The 16,288-nt window shown below is 40.1% G+C and overlaps 1 protein-coding gene across 5 annotated transcripts in view; it reads right to left on the minus strand.

The window, feature by feature from the left end:
• POU2F1 (POU class 2 homeobox 1) overlaps positions 1-16,288 on the minus strand; it is a 46,102-nt gene that overhangs the window by 21,072 nt on the left and 8,742 nt on the right. Inside the window, exons 3-7 of one of the 5 annotated variants that reach the window (XM_054270323.1) lie at positions 13,254-13,354; positions 10,353-10,406; positions 8,598-8,717; positions 6,759-6,938; positions 901-1,018 (exon numbers count right to left, since the gene is read on the minus strand). In XM_054270323.1, coding sequence (XP_054126298.1) covers positions 901-1,018; positions 6,759-6,938; positions 8,598-8,717; positions 10,353-10,406; positions 13,254-13,354 — 573 coding nt within the window. Of the gene's footprint in view, positions 1-900; positions 1,028-6,758; positions 6,939-8,561; positions 8,718-10,352; positions 10,407-13,253; positions 13,355-16,288 lie in introns of all 5 variants that reach the window. The other 4 variants (XM_054270322.1, XM_054270321.1, XM_054270320.1 and 1 more) reach the window with 4 other exon arrangements.

Raw genomic sequence — 16,288 nt, forward strand, 5'->3', positions numbered from 1 at the left:
CAGGAAAAAATGAGGTGCAAAGAGCTGCTTTATAGGACAGCCAGGCTCTGCAGGACTCTTCAAGCATAACAGGATTTGCCTTCTGAGCAAGAATCTTTGGATTACCAGACCTGAACAACTGAGTAGAGTTCATGTAGAAGAGAAAGGGGGGAAAAAAGGCCAATGGAGTACATCAGCATAAGAAGCCATGGCTAAATGCAGTTTTCTGTGGGCATCAACAAATGGGGTGCAATCAGCACTGTGATGCACTGCAGCCTGAACACATCAGTCCTCAGAACAAAGCTACTGTACAACAACTTAACTGCTCTGGCACAGCACCACCCACCACTGCCTTGTCTTTGGCATGCAAGTCATACCCAGTGCTTTGCCAAAATATTATTAGAAGAGCTGTTACACAAATCCAGCATTCTAGCTCTTTTCCCAAGGTGTTAATTATTAGTTCAGTTTAGACAAAATTCATTGTTTGCTCTTTAGGCTTAAGCACTTTTCCAGACTCCCACAAGGACTTTGATTTTGTCATCTTTTCCCAGTCTGTCCTGCCTTTGACCGAGATAGAGTTAATTTTCTTCTTAATAGCTGGTACAGTGCTGTGATTTGGATTTTGGATGAGAACAATGTTGATAACACACTGATGTTTCAGTTATTGCCAAGCAGTATTTAGAGTCAAGGACGAATTTTCAGCTTCTCACCAGCAAGCAGACTGGGAGGGTACAGAGCCATGACAGCTGACCCAAACTGCACAAAGATATTCCACACCACCCAGTCTCATACTCAGGATACAAACCCAGGGGGAAAAAGCTGGCTGGGAGCAGGCTGGGCACTGGTATGAACGACCTGAGTTTCACTTTTTCCCCTAGAAAATGCTGTGTATGATTTGCTTTTGTGGCAAGGAGCACTTACCCTGCTGCCCCTGCGGCGTTTGTGAGATGATGAACTGTGCTGGCTGCAAGTTGGTTGTTGGATGCACCAACACAAACTGTTGCAGGTTGAGATTCTGCTGCTGAAGCTGCTGCAAGTGCTGCAAATCCTTAAGGAAACGGGAAGGGGGAAAAAAAAAAAAGAAGACCAAAAAAAAACCAGGAGAAAAAAAAAAAAAAGAGAGAAGACAAAAAAAGAAGAAAGTAAAAAGAAAAAAAAAAAGAAAAGAAAAGAAAGAGCTGTGTGTTAGACAAGTAAGTCAGCGATAATTCCCAATATAAGATTTCCTATCAGCCAGCTATACTCCAACATTTAGAGAAAAAAGTAGATGTAAAACACAGCAGAAGTCCTGCTACTGAATATCCTTTACAATGGCAATTTGAATTTCACTTTCATTCATAAAACCAAAGTTATTTACTAAATAACCCAGCAAAGTATATCCAGAACTGTTCTGCTTTAAAAACAAAACACAAACAAACAAATCAATCTTCCTTCCTCCACAAACTCAGGAGTTTTCAAATCCATTAAACTTATCAACACAAAGATCTCTCAAACTTATTTTTTGAGGATGGAACCCTGCTACAAATCAAGCATATTAGCTGGGAGCTATTTTTTTTGTAACAACAGTCTGCAATTACCATTTGAATCAACAACAAGGAAGCAAAATATTACAGATTCCTTGTTTGCACTCTGGTTGTTTGGTTCAAATTTCAGAAAGTAGCTAACTCAATTAGTAAATATATTTCATTTGTTCTGAAACAAATTACAATAAGCTTAATAGATATGACTATAATGAAAGGTTAAAAGGAATAATACAAAACACTGCATTATTGAAGAACCCTACTTTTATGTATTTAAACCATTCAGGACTATTAATTTTCTATAATTAAATGACAGGTCTCAATGTAAAATGTTAATCTCTGAGAAACTGAGGTTTTCAAGAAAAATACTTCAACCTGACATTTAGCTGGAGAATGAAAACATAGAAAACTGCTTAAAAATCGTTCCCCCTAAACAGCCTTTTTCTTTTCATCTCCAAACAACACAATAACAAGAGCAACTGAAATTTAAAAAACACACTGTGAAGTCAGCCAACATAACAGTGGTAATCCATGAAAACGATCTAAACAACACTTATTGGATTTTTCCATCCTTCCAGGAAGAATCTATTTCAAAATACTCACCAAACAGGTGGAAAAAAAGCCTGAATGAAATACTTCCCACACTTGCAACCTCCCATTACACAAACCAAACCAAGCAGACTCCCCCAGAGCTCTGTTTCAGGGAAGCCCCTCAGGTCCCTGTTTGCAGAGAAATCGTGTTCAGCTGCGGCAGTGCCTGGTGTGGCTGCTTGGAGCTGCTCATCTTCCCACAGCCCCCGGCACACCTGAGCTCAAGTGAACCAGGGGAACAAAGAGCTGCTCCTTAAGCTGCTCCTTGGGCTGATGCAGGTTACTGAACACTCCCACAGCCTGCTCAGCCAGAGGATGGGACAGGACATTCACTGCCAGCAGTGGATTTGGAGATGAGAAGTCAAGACAGACTGACAAAGAGAACTTCTTTCTTACACAATGCTGTTACCTGTGACAATGCATTATTTTAAATCTGTTCAAACTGTAACTTGGAAGTGGCAACCATCTCCTTCTGGAGATGAGGGGTGGGGAATGTCAGAAAGGAAGACTAGGAAGGGAAAAAATAGGGAGTCCACTGATTTATGAGACCATAGACAGGCTTTATAAGAAAACGACTACTTAACCTGCATTACACAGACACTGGTCATCAATCACTGGGGCTACTTAGCCCTGTTAAGTCAAAAGCATGCAGTGTAATAATATGGTAGACAGACACCAGATGGATTGATCAAGCAATGCTCTTTAAGAAATGGAAACTTCCATTTTATAAGAGAATGCTAAAATTGTAAAAAGTACTCATGACCAAAAAAGTGGTTTTAAAGTCAACAGTATTGTTTGCTTTCAGAAAATTTCAGAAATAATGCAACTATTCCAAAGAAATCAAGGCAAAATTCCCTTTTGAAAGAGAGCAATAATTACTTCAGTTCTATCCTGGAACTCCATGTTTCTTATGACTTCATATCCTAACATCACATTGGTCAGAACTGCTACCAAAACCTCTTACTTCTTGAGCTCAACACAACACAGATCTCCACTCATTTATTCACTGATTTTCAATGCTCAGCTGGTTGCAGATTGTGCTGACCCTCCAGCTCAGAGGGGGCTCATACTGGAATGGATGTAAGGACTGGATGCAGAGTTGAAAACAGAAATGTGAAGAGCTGGGCAAGCTGACTCAGGTTGTGAACACTGGGCAGAAGAAAAGGAAATAAAGAGAGGCTGCAGGATGAAAATACAGGTATATAAAAGAAAAAAAAAACCCATAAACACAAAAGGAAGAGTTGGGAAGACACTGTGGAAGAAAAAAGTATCATTGGAAAAACAGACAGGTTAAGGACCTCTCCCAATCAAAAGCAAACAAATGAAATCACCCCAGATGACCAAGGAGATCTCAGATGATTTGAAGCACCCCCACAGGAGATGGAGTTACATGCAAGAAAGAATACAAAGAAACAGTGGCAGTGTATCTGTAAGATCAAAGGAGGAGAGCTTTTTGTTTAAGACTATGGTATTCATAACACTGGCTACCCAGCCAAGACATGACAGCTCTTATCATCAGGCTCTTACACTTTAATATGAGAAAACTGTTTTTAAATTGAGGCCTCAGGGAGAACTGATATAAGCAATCTTATTCTGTGCATCTGCCTTGGTAAATGGTATGTTGGCTAAGTCTTGTTTAAATACAGAAATATAATTCTGCAACGCGAAATGAAAATGATACCTCCAAGGCTAATCACTCCTAAATAGCCCTACCAGCCTCTCAAATGCATTTGAAATTCAACTTTATTTCCACCTTGGGAAAGTTTTTTTATTTAGTTAATTATACCATTACAATAAATCTCCCAATAGCAAACACACAAACAAACCTGACACTGTTTTCCTATACTGACCTTTTTTTCCTCAGCGTTAAAATCTGTATGCTAGCACAAGCACATAGAAAGAGATGGAAAGACTTTCAGGGAGACATGCATGTCTTCTGGTGCTGCCTAGCAATTTAGAAAGATCAAAACAATCCAAATCCTACCTCAGCAGAATCATCTGTCAAGTGCTATGTCTTGCTGTGAGGAAGATTTTTTGTTTTAAAAAAAAATCTAAATTTCTAAATTCAATACCGTTATTTCCAATTACAGCTTCAGCACAAACTTAAGCATCTGAGATTTTGAGATTTACCTCATATAAATACAGAGCCTAGATGCTGAAAACAAGGAAGTCTATAAAAAACCCCAAAAGTTGAAACAAAACTGTTTAGTGTCATTGCAGGAGCAATACAAGCTCCTCACCAGGCTGCTGCAGCAGATACCTTACGTGAACTGCAATGCACATTAAAGAAGTCATGCTTTTGCAATTAGTTAATTAAAATAAATATGGTAATCCCCCTGCTGCAGAGACCTGCCAGTTAATCAATTATTCAAAAACCATCAATTAAAACAAACATTCAGCTATTTGTATAATCAGCTATATATTTACAATAGCAACACAAACAAAGCTGAGCACTGCTTACAAATCCTTGCCAAGACAGATCAAAAAGCACGGTGCTATCTACCCATGAACCTAGATGATAGATGTTTTTCATAAGTACCTCAAATTATATCCAACACCTGCACAATTTATGCCCTGCTCTTTCATCATGAGGAGCAGTTAACAAGATTCAAGCAAGCTCATTTATGTATCAAAATAACTTATCCTAAAAGACATTAATTGTAAAGTCAAACATTTAAGTAATTAGAAACGTCAGAAAACAAGTACAACTTTAATTTGTTCTGCACATGGCAACTACAAGATCATACACTATTTTTCAGAGAGCCTTTAGCTCACTCTGTGCAGAAATCAGACAATGCTGCCTTCAGAAACTCTTATTTGACAGCACATGCCTGATATTTTCAACTCCTCTCAAACATTCTCTGAAGATTTTCTAAGTTCTGGAGCAAAAGCCAGTACAAAACTAGTAATTGTAAATGCTTCACGCATGTTCAGAGCTTTGCACTGAGGTAGGAGAGCAGGATTAGAAACATCTCACACATGCATCACACTGGTATCCACTGCTTTGGTGGCCTGTTTGACAAAGCTAAGGCCAGACAATTCAAGGTACAGACTTTGTTAAGAGGAAATTTTAGCCCACCAGACTTCAGTGAAGCAGACCTTGCTATCTTAAGCTGCACATCTGGAAGAGGAGAGGCACACCTGTGGATTGCTACATATATGTTAAAAGACTCACATCCCATCAAGTGGGAACTCTGTGGCAGGTGCATGAAAGATGTCAGAAGCTATAACCAACAACTTCCTTGACAAGGACATTGCATATCCTCTTGAAATCTCTGTGTACTATTGCCTACAGATAGTAGGAAGAAACAAAATTGAGATATGATCTTGAGAATTACAAGTTTCCTTGAATGCTACATCCTTCAGTCATCTCTACATCATGTCAGGGAAGTGGATTCCTTGGCTAAAAAAGGTATTACTTGGTGACGTGACTTCCCTCAGTGCAACAAGAGCTTCAGTGGGAGCAATCTCACCAACACAGCAATATCAGCACTCGCCTTTTAAAAACAGGATGGCACCACTCTGGCCTCTCCAAGGACACCCATAGAGGTCAGAACTTCTAGACCAACACACAAAAGTTGTCACTTCAGCTAATGGAAACCTGACAGCACAGCCAGGCTGCTGTAATTCAGCTAGTGGACCAGCACAGTAAAGGATTGAACATTTCACCACCGGACTTCACAGACAATTGCAACATTTCCATTCTTGTCCTTAATCAGACCTTATGTCCACTTTTTGGACACTTCATCCCAATTGAATGCAAGAGAAAATAGCCTGAACAGAAAGCATCAGGCAGTCTTAAAGAACTTGCTCACTCTATGAAGCAGCAACTTAGAAGATTATATACCCCACACACTTTGCACAGCTAGACTAAGAAAACTGTTATTATGTACCAAGAGCTTTAATCTATGGAAAGACGGACCTCAGCATGAGCAAGACATTCACCTACTCACAGTACTCAAGTACAGAGTTAGTGCCACTGCAATCTCCACACTGAATTAAGCCAGTCCTGGAAGACCCAGGAGGTCCCTTCCTGCTTCTAGTAAGCAGAACATCCACAGAGAGCAGTTCTTCAGAACTGACAAAGTCTTTAGTACCAGATCATGAGACTAGACAGATTCCAACACCAGACTCATTCTCCAAGTTTCTCTCCAGACACACAGGAGTGCCCATTCTTGGTCATGGAACCTGCAGCATTGAACACCAAGCCAAAACAGCACACAGACAGGTCAAGCCAAACTGCCATTCTCCAGTTCTATCATTCTGCTTCTAACAAGCACCATTTGGGTCTGACAAGCATCCTTTTGATACACAGGCATCACTTCTCATCCATGCAGGTCTCAACAAGTGCAACTTCTGTGGACAGCTTTCCATACCCTTTTTTCTCCTTCCTCACGCTAACTACAAGGAGGAAAATTCAGCAAACACAGCATCTCCTCAGACTCTGGTACAAACCCAGAAGCCCAGTGGAAATGAGGAGCAGCTGGCACACATTCCTCGCTAAGACTATCAAACTCCAACCTCACCATCCAACGATGCACGAGGAAAGACTACCAACGCTGGAGGACTCTAGCAACTCACTGAGCGAGGAACAACAGATTTCATTGGAATGGTGCAATCAGTCCAAAACCTCCTTTGTATTCCACCCTCTCAAGCCTCAAGGCTCACCTGTGCAATCTGTATTGGCTGAGATAGAGGGATCTGCGTCATCGGCGTCGCAGCAGAGGCCGAGATGGTGGCACCAGCAGCGCTGTGCTGCTGGCTGGCCGAGTGCTGCACTGCAGCCGCCAGCAACTGCGCCTGCGCCTGTTGGAGCAATAACTGTTGCTGGGCTGGCGTCAACGTGAGCTATAAACAATTAGAAAACACAGCCATTAATAATGGGAAGAGCCACTTCAGCTACAAAGTCATTAGATAGCTCAGTATTACTTATGTTAACCAGGCAATCCTAGGGCTATTCCACTGGCTCTGGCCTTAAGGAAGGACAGCTGGCTACTCAACACAGTGTGGGAACCGACCTACCACGGGCCTGACGCAAACCAAACTGCACCACCACCAACATTTGCACTTACTGGAACCTGCAGAACCTAACTCTGCTCCGAAGTTTTCCTCACGACTCTATCAGGAGTTTCAGGGAAAAAGCAATTAAGTAGCAAGCAAAAGAAAAGAATCGGTATTGCCAGGATTTGAAAGGAAATTTACACCCAGAACAGCAAGTGATTAGCCAGATGAATGTGAAGCAGGAATGCTGGCTATGGCTACTGAACAAACTGATAACGCCCCAGCTGCTTCACATTAGCATGAATCCCTGCCATATTCCATCATTTCCATTATGCCCTAAGATATAAGTAAAGAACATGAGCTCCATTTGTTTCTCTCCAAGTCTCCCCATCTGCCTTTTTTTTTTTTTAATAGAATAGAGTTGGCAACTTTACATCCCTTCCCTTTCCCAAGCACACATTATCTCTGTGGAACAGGTGGCAGCAGTCTCTCCTTTACATGTAAATGAATCTTGATGCCCATATTTACTACAACCTGTATCTGCATAGGCCGGGAGTTTTGAATGTTTCACTACAGCAGACAATCATGAATTAAAACAAACCAGTATTTTCGGAGAATACAAAAAATACTAAAATATGCCAGGTTTTAACAACACATTGAAACAGTCTCACTTTTAAAACTTTCAATGCTAAACTGAAAACTAAATAGGATGTCTATTTACATAGTAACATAGGAGAAGATTTAACAATTGAGCCTGAGATTAAGAAGTCATTTCATGCAAGTGTAGGGATGATCTAACCTAACACTTCAAATCATAAATATATTGTCAGAGCAATTGCCCTAAGCTTATTAACACACAAACTCTTATACTGCAAAGCTGATTATGGGCAAGCAAATTCTTTAGCCAGCCCATTCACAAAACTTGCTCTTTTTTGAAATGACTGAAAGCCTTTACAACAATTCAGAAACACCAGAAAGTCAAAAACAACAATTATCCCATATATACTCCCAAAGTGCTGTAATTAAAACCCCCTCAAAATCATTAGGTTAGAACAAAAGGGTTCAACAGGCTTATGGAAAGTACTAATAGAGTTACTTAAAAAGAAATGTGTTTGAGAAGAGGAAAAATTAACAATTCCCATAACTTTTCTTCTTCACTCAGCTATAAGATTCAGTCTTGCTCTCCGATGCCTCATTTTAATATTGAAAAAAAAATTTCTCTTTATGACATCAGTGACTGTCCTATTTGTAACTGTTGTAAAACAACAGGTTTTCATTTCATTGCAGGGTCAAAAGGGATACTGAGAACAGAGAGAAAGAATTCTTTGTTGTTAATGTTCGGAAGCAAATACCGAGCGACAAACCCCAAATATTACAGTCTCCTTATTTTTGTAGCCAAATATTTCCTGTTGCCCCTTGCACTGAAGTTCATAGTGAATTAAAGGCAGTAGCAATGCCCCTCAATGATACCTGTGTGGGACTGCAGCATCCCTGGGTAACTCTTACCCCGGTGATCTGTCCTCCGGCCAGCATGAGCTGGGTCTGGGGTATGGCCGCCTGCACTGAAGGCTGCTGGGAAGGCTGGCTTGGCTGCTGAGAGTCCCCAGATTCTTCATTAGATTTAGACTAGTCAAAAAAAAATACAACTCTTTATAGTGTAAAACAGATGTTAATGTATGACGCTGCTATCTCAACACTGCACAATAAAAATCTTTCATCTGCATACGAAAAGCCCTTGGGTTTATTTTAAGAGTGTGTTTAAGCAATGGCTCTGTGTGCCCACCATCTCAGCTACGACTGCTGAGACACGTCCGTAGGTAATGCAGCTTAAACAAAACAAAGAGGCTCTCTGGTCTCCTGGAACTCTCTGACATTATTTTCTGGTCTCACTTCATTTTACACCGTGCAACTGAAGCTGACGCTACCTTTCACCATGAAGAAAGGGAAGGTTGTTAAAATTATTCATTGCCTAAAATCCTGAACAATGGAACGAGGGAAAGGAGATTGTGTTTCCATTTTCTCTATCTCCATCCTGTACCTCTAAGTCATCATACTGTTGGCTTATACAGAACCTTTTTTCAAAAATCCTCACAGGTTTCTTTACCTACAGCAAGATATATAATATATACAGTGCTTTTAAATACTCAATGCATTTATTTAATTGAATACTGCTTTATTTTAAAAGATCCAAGATTATTTTGATTTATTTTTGTGGTTTGGTTGTTTGTTTCTTTTAAAAAGAAGAAATTGTGAAGACATGAGGGAGGAAATTCAAGTGCATGAAGAGGGGGAGAGAGTTTTATGATAATTAAAACTGGTTATGCAGAACATTACAATTCTGCATAGATTTGCATATTTTCCACCACCTGTTTTGGGGACTGCAGAGCGGGCTAATTAACATAAAGGCTCTGATTAATTCTGCCAGTCATTGAGCGATAATTACAGCACAGGACTGTAAACATTCTGCACTGGAGATACAGCCTGTTTGCCAACATCTCTCTCAGGGATGGAAGTTTACCATGGCAACCAAGGCAATTTTCTGCCTCCTTCCTCTTAGAAAGGAAGGTCACTATACCTCCTCTTCTTTCCAAATTGTTATTATGTATAAGTGGGTCCACATTCTATTGCATTTCATGTAATGCACTACCTACATTCTTTAATAACATGCAATACTGAAACCAGTTTTCAATAAAACTGCATCCCTTGCCCCTTAATATAGTACAGAGTGGAAGTAGAATGTTAACAGATAAACTGAAGTGTTCAGCAGCATAGGAAAGTTTGAAAGCTTTGCTGTCTCACGTACATCATTAAACAACAATTACTCTTTGAAGTCGCTGTGTGTTATTTACACAAGCAGTCTGAACTAGCCATATTATATAGTTAATGCTACCTTATATTCCTATATACAGTTACCAGAAGTAAGGACAGATTGCTAAGTAATACTCACTACATGTTTAAAGCAAGTTAATAAGCAGAAGAACAAGAAATATTCCTGGAGTTTTAAGGTTTGCATGATACCACACCAACTAAAATTCAGCATCAAGTTATGGTTACTCCAAGTTTTAAACAACTCCAGAGCCTGAATGCTTACGAATCCTGAACCTCATTTACAGTTGTAGAAATGTTATTCCTGCATACCTATCACTTGCCAAACTAGTCAGACTGAAAAAAACTGATTAATCTATCACAGGTTAAGAACTATCTCTACTGATGCTGTTTGGGATGAGAGAAGGATGAGCAGCAGAAGGTAACTGTCTTTACCTGTACATTTAAGGACTGAGCAGCAGCCTGTAAACTTGTTCCAGCGAGCTGGACCTACAACAGTGCAAAAATGGAAATGAAATAATGTAGAATCCACAGAAAACTAATAATGTAAAAAAAAACAATCTCCCCACCCACATTCCAAAAAAGCTCCCCCTATAACAGAGCATGACCCTCTAACACTTGAATCAGTGGAACAGGGGTTATCCTCCAGGCTGAAACAGATGTGTAAGACTCTTCCATGATGTTGTTTATCTACCTCTTACTGAAGGTATCCCTGCCTAAGGATGTAGATATTATGGATGGAGTTGAAACAGAGCATACTGAACTGGACATGCCAACTAGTCCTATTCCTGCTGGAAAAATCCAGGCTCCAGGGCAGGGCATTAAGCTCCACTCATCGACATCCTACTCCATTTCAGAACGGGTCTCACCCCAACACTGCACTCACCAGCTTTCTGATATGAGCAAGCACGTGCACAGCACAGAACCCAGAGCACGACCACACTCCCTGAAATTAACCCATTCAAGTATTTGCAGCCCTCAGCCACTGAAAAGAAGATCTCAACACAGAGCACAGGAGACACTTTACAAAGGCTGTATTGATTCAGGTACACTTAAAACTTGAATTTGATGTTTGTTATTAATAGGCCCAAAGGTGGTCTTGTGGGTGAGCAGCAAGGAAAAATGGATGATTCAGAAAGTGAGATTTTTGGAGTGCTTTTTATCTCTAATGAGGAAAATGTACAAAAAATGCTATCTTTTCATTTACTGAAACCCATTTGAATCAGTCTCGCCTAGTTTCTACCGGGACCCCTAGATATAAAGAAGGAATGTTCTGTAATTAATTACCAACACTTTCAAAGGTCACAGTAACAGCCTGTAGAGAATTCCATCTCTGGACATGTTTGAAAACCACTGCTCATTTGAAAACCAGGTGACATGTAAGGATACAATAAAGCAAAGCACAATGTAGCACTCTTGCCTCTAGATGGAGGGCCTCTATATGCTCCCCACACAGAAAAGTCCACAAATTTTCAGGCACAGGAAAAACTGCAGTACATGAAATTAATAACTGAGTATTTTGAACAGGCAACCTTGGAAGAGTCACCTTGGAAATATTTCCTACTTCTTTAGATGAAGGTACTAGACATAGTAAGCATGATCTACATCAAAGCAAACACTCCCAGCAAAGCCCCTCCTCATCAGAAGCAAGATACAGTTTGACACAGTCATGTAATCTGTGCTTTTACCATGGATTAACAGCAGAGAATAGCCTAAATAATAGCACCCTGACATCCAAACTATATACTCAAAATAATACTTTAAAATTACACAAACACCACATAAAAGGCTACAAATACATATTGATTGCTCAGGTACAGCCAGCACATTCCTGAAAATCTCTGTGAATGCAATTTGGACATCCCTTTCACCACACAGCCAACACTTCCAAATTAGAAATGCTGAATGCTGCCTACAGCCCAGTATTTTGCATTAGTCTAGAGCAAAGCACTGTGTGTTAAGGCTGAATAACACCCCACTAACAGCAGCCTCACTACCAGAGGACAGATTGACAATAGATTCCCACACACCTGCAGGTGAATAAAAGAATACCTGAGATTTTCCTTTGAACCAGTTACCAGAAATGAATCACACTTTATCAAACACGAAGTTATAAAGATCCTGACAACTGTTTAAATAAATAAATTTCCAAAGCAGGATAAAGCACCGTGCAAAACCCAATTACTGTCCTGGGTCAATCTATGGAACAAAACGAAGACTAAAACAAACACACAGAATTCTGCAGAACAGCTGTATCTGTCTCCATGTTAAATACACACTGGCAAGCCATAAAAACTAGTCAGCTTCTCTCCACATAAAGGCAGCCTACAACAGCCTATTGGTTCAGCAAATTCAAACAGTGGCACTCCCTTAGTCCTATATAAACCAATCTGCTAGGAAAATTGCAATTATGTGACAAGACGTGTGGAATGTTCCATACAATAAAACGGCAGTTCAGAGCTCTTAAAAGAGGGCATAAAAGCTTCAGTACTTCAATTATACCACAATAACTGTGCAACCTCAGACCTCAAACATTCAAGGTCATCCAATTAGGTACAGTATTTTAAAGTTTAACTTGGTGCAGAGGAAGGGAAAGAAATTAGGACATTTGTTTTCATACATCAAGTGCGAACAGATAAAAAAACTACAAAAAAATGCCCCTTATACTTCTTTTCACCTAGGGATGCCCCATTTTGCTTCAGCCTGCATCTGAAGTTCAGCTTTGATTCCCTAAACACAGCAGCAGCAGAACAGAGGGATAGTATTAGAAGTCTGAATATCACCTGACAAACAGGTCACCGAAATAACTTTTTTGTAAAAAAAGAAAACCTCACAAGGCATATATGCTTAGTATTAAAATACTCTTACAGATTAACTACAACTTTCCTTGTAGTTAATCTGTAAGAGTATTTTTAACTAGGCAAGTGACAGTTTTGGAACCTTGGCAGCCATTGGGCCAATACAATCCTTTCCTAAAAATTTTAAATTTTTTCTTACCTTTCAATGTGGTCTCTCTATTAAGTTAAAACAACAACAACAAAGCAAACAAACAAAAAACCTACTCAAAATGTCACCACAACAATTAGGCATTCTCAAGTCACCAAAAACGTGTTTTGCAGTTCTCTCCAAGAGGTCTCACCCTATCTTGACATGTTCTGCAGCCTAATGCAATGAAGTGAATGCCAGAATTAGGACTTTTCCCATCCACGCTCGTTAACCAGGTGGTGCTCCCAGATTTATGATCCAATAAATGACTCTCCATCATCCACAGAAAGAGAGAACATGGAACACACCAGGGCAGCTGACCTCCTCTGTTTGAAATGTCTCTTCTCTTACCTGATGAAGGTGCCCAAGGAAGGCCTGGGCCTGGGCTGTAGAGATTGCTCCTCCGACAGGCACAGGCTGCTTTTGAAAGTCCAGGCCGTTTGTTTGCGTGCCTGGAGAAAGAGAGATATTGAAAACTATTCATTACTGCTTTTAGTAAGTGGAACAACAATCAATACTCAACTTTCCTGCTATTCTCTCAACATTATATAGTAAAAAAACACTCTGAGAGTAACAAGAATTGCATTTTTTTAGTGGGGTGGGAAGCAGAGTCCAAGCTTCAGTAACAGAGCATTTGTCAGCTGAACAAAATCACCATCATATTTTCTTTAGCTTCCATCATCTGTTTGTGTACCCTGAAGATATTTAAAAGATGTGCAGATGTGGCACTTAAGGACATGGTTTAAAGGGGGACTTGGCAGCATTAACAGTTGGGCTTGATGATCTTAAAGGTCTTCTCCAACCTAAACAATTCCATGACCTGTGTTTCTATGTACTCTACTATCCCAACACTCTACACAGCTTGAGAACCAAATGGGTGCTTGCTGCTGTGATTAAACTGTGTTTCCATTCTCCATGCACCCCCTATCCAACAGCTGAAGACTAACTTCAAATTCAGGAAGTGCCAACAGCAAGGTTCATATAAAAGCCACCTCTCCTAAAGGACAGGTAAAGTAACACTTGATGAAAACAGAAGTCCCATCTATATACAGCAGTTATGGGCCACAGTTTTACTCTTTCCAGAAATGACTCCTCTACATTTCTGTTAAAGTTTGTTCAGAGGTCTCATTAGATAAGATAACTGCCTTGGCTTGCTTCTGCTTCTTCACTTAGTCTCATGTAACTAAAACCTGGTTATTTTCCTACATTTTTGCAATCTTTCCCTAAACTGCTCAGAAGACATGAAAACCTCCCAATTATCACTAAGTAATTTGGGTGTGAGAAGAAAAAGAAAAAAACAAGTGGGTTTGAGGAATTTTTTTTTGTTACTACCCACAGGAAGGGAGACTCCAAGTGTGTTGAGCTGCAGGGAATTTCTACAACAGATGATGCAATCTTTAAAATAGCGTGACTGAAATGAAGCTAAACCAGCTTTAGACTTGCATGTTTATTCATCATGACAATCAGATTTTGTTCAGTGCCCACAGGCAGGTGTGCAGAGTAACATAATAACTTCAAAATTCCTTCCATCATCTGCATTCTCTGCCAAAAAAACCCAGGTTATCTACTGAGCAAGAGTCACCGCTGTTGAACAACAACAGGTGGTTGCCATTCCTTGCAAACATCTGCAAAAGCAAGCAGGCATAAAATGTGATTGGTAAAACAGACTGTCCAATACCTCACACTGCTGTTTTGACCTGCAAACAGCTTACACAGGTCACATTTCCAAAGACTGAGCCACTGTTCCATTGAACACTGCCATAATATCAAACTTTCTACCATCCATGTAAAGTATACCTAAGGTGGCCCTTTGATGCATCTTTGGTGGGGGTTCTGTGTGGGAAGATTTGGTTGACTCCCAAGTTTTCAATTCCATGCTTGGGGACAAGGTTTACAAACTTAAGAGACATACATGTAGCCAAAGATCCACAGATGGGTTAAAAATATTCCAATTTTAAACTGCATAAATGATTTTGCTTAATTAGTCTAAAATGCCAATTCAAAGTGAATACAGGGACTCTCACTGGTCTGAATTGCTCCTGATGGAATGCAACTTGGTTGCCTTTCTCCAAAGAGTGGTATATAAGAAAGTCTGCTAGAAAGAACCAGAAGAATCTCATCTATCTTCATTCTTTCCAGTAAACTACAGAATTCTCTCCATGCAGAAACACAAAGGGAATGAAATAGTAGTTGGGTAAATATACAAAAATAATTCCTGACAAATAGCTACCATAAGTCAAAGGAAACAACCTACCACCTCCTCCTTTAATCAAAGGTTTTGAATTACTTTTCAATGGTCAGGGAGTGAAAAAAATACAGATAAGAAAACTACTGGAGGGCAAATACTCCTCATTCCAATAGGAAACTTGTGGGGGTTAAAAAATGTATCTGTTTCTGAGAGAACCAGCTGCAGGCCTCACCTTGGGTAAATAAGTGAAGCTGCTCTAGTTAGCTATCTCCCAAAAAGAGCCTCAAAAATCATGATACCATGTTGAAAGAGCACTACTGTGCAAGTGTGCAGAAGAAATGCTCCAGTTATCAGTTTTGCTGACTCTTTATATGGAAACCTGAAAAAAGCCTCAAAGCCTCCTAGGTAATAGCTTAGAACAAAGCAAGCTCCAAGACTGAGCTTAAAATCTTCATGGCTCCCAACAAACAACTTAGGCACTGAGAGAAAACAACATTTTCTTTAAATTCAAAGAGATCAGTTTAAATTGAAATTAAAATAATTTTAAATTGAAACACATCAACTCCCTCTCCCCGGGCCTCCCAAAACTAAACTCAGGGCGAAAAAATGCACATCACACCTGTTCACTCTCTGTTCTACTACTTGCAGCTTAAACTTTCTTTGGTGTCTGGAAGCACAAAGTCTCTTCCCCCCTGGATGCAGCCCTAATTTTGGAAGGAATGCTACCCTGGCTGCTTGCATTTTTCACAGGATGCCCATGTCTTTTGAAGAACAGCAAGGAAAATGAAGTGAGTCCAGCATATGAGAGGCCTTGCTTTTAAGGTGCTCAGAAGGATGTGGCACCACTCCCATGGAATCCAAGATATCTGATAAGGAGCTGGAAAATAGTGCTGTCAAAAGCAGGAGGACATTGTAAGGATAGAAAGGACTAGAATGCCACTTTCGCTCAAGGTAAGAATTAAATACAAAACTCTGTGATAATTAACAGACATGGCAGATACAATCACATGCAGCATGACTTTAACAGTTCAGGGTATTAATCTATTTTCCATCTTCATCCCAATCTCAATAACTGCTAGAGCTTGCTAACACCAAAAACAGCCCCAAAAGAGTGGGAACTCTCCACGTCCCATCTCTCCTTCCTTCTTGGTTCCAGCTCCATCTTGGACAGCTCCCTCTCCTGCCCCTTCTGGTATTC

This window comes from Melozone crissalis, unplaced genomic scaffold (assembly GCF_028551555.1).
Source record: "Melozone crissalis strain CALT ecotype California unplaced genomic scaffold, PUWL_Pcris_2 ptg000009l_1, whole genome shotgun sequence".
NCBI classification, from domain to species: Eukaryota; Metazoa; Chordata; class Aves; order Passeriformes; family Passerellidae; genus Melozone; species Melozone crissalis.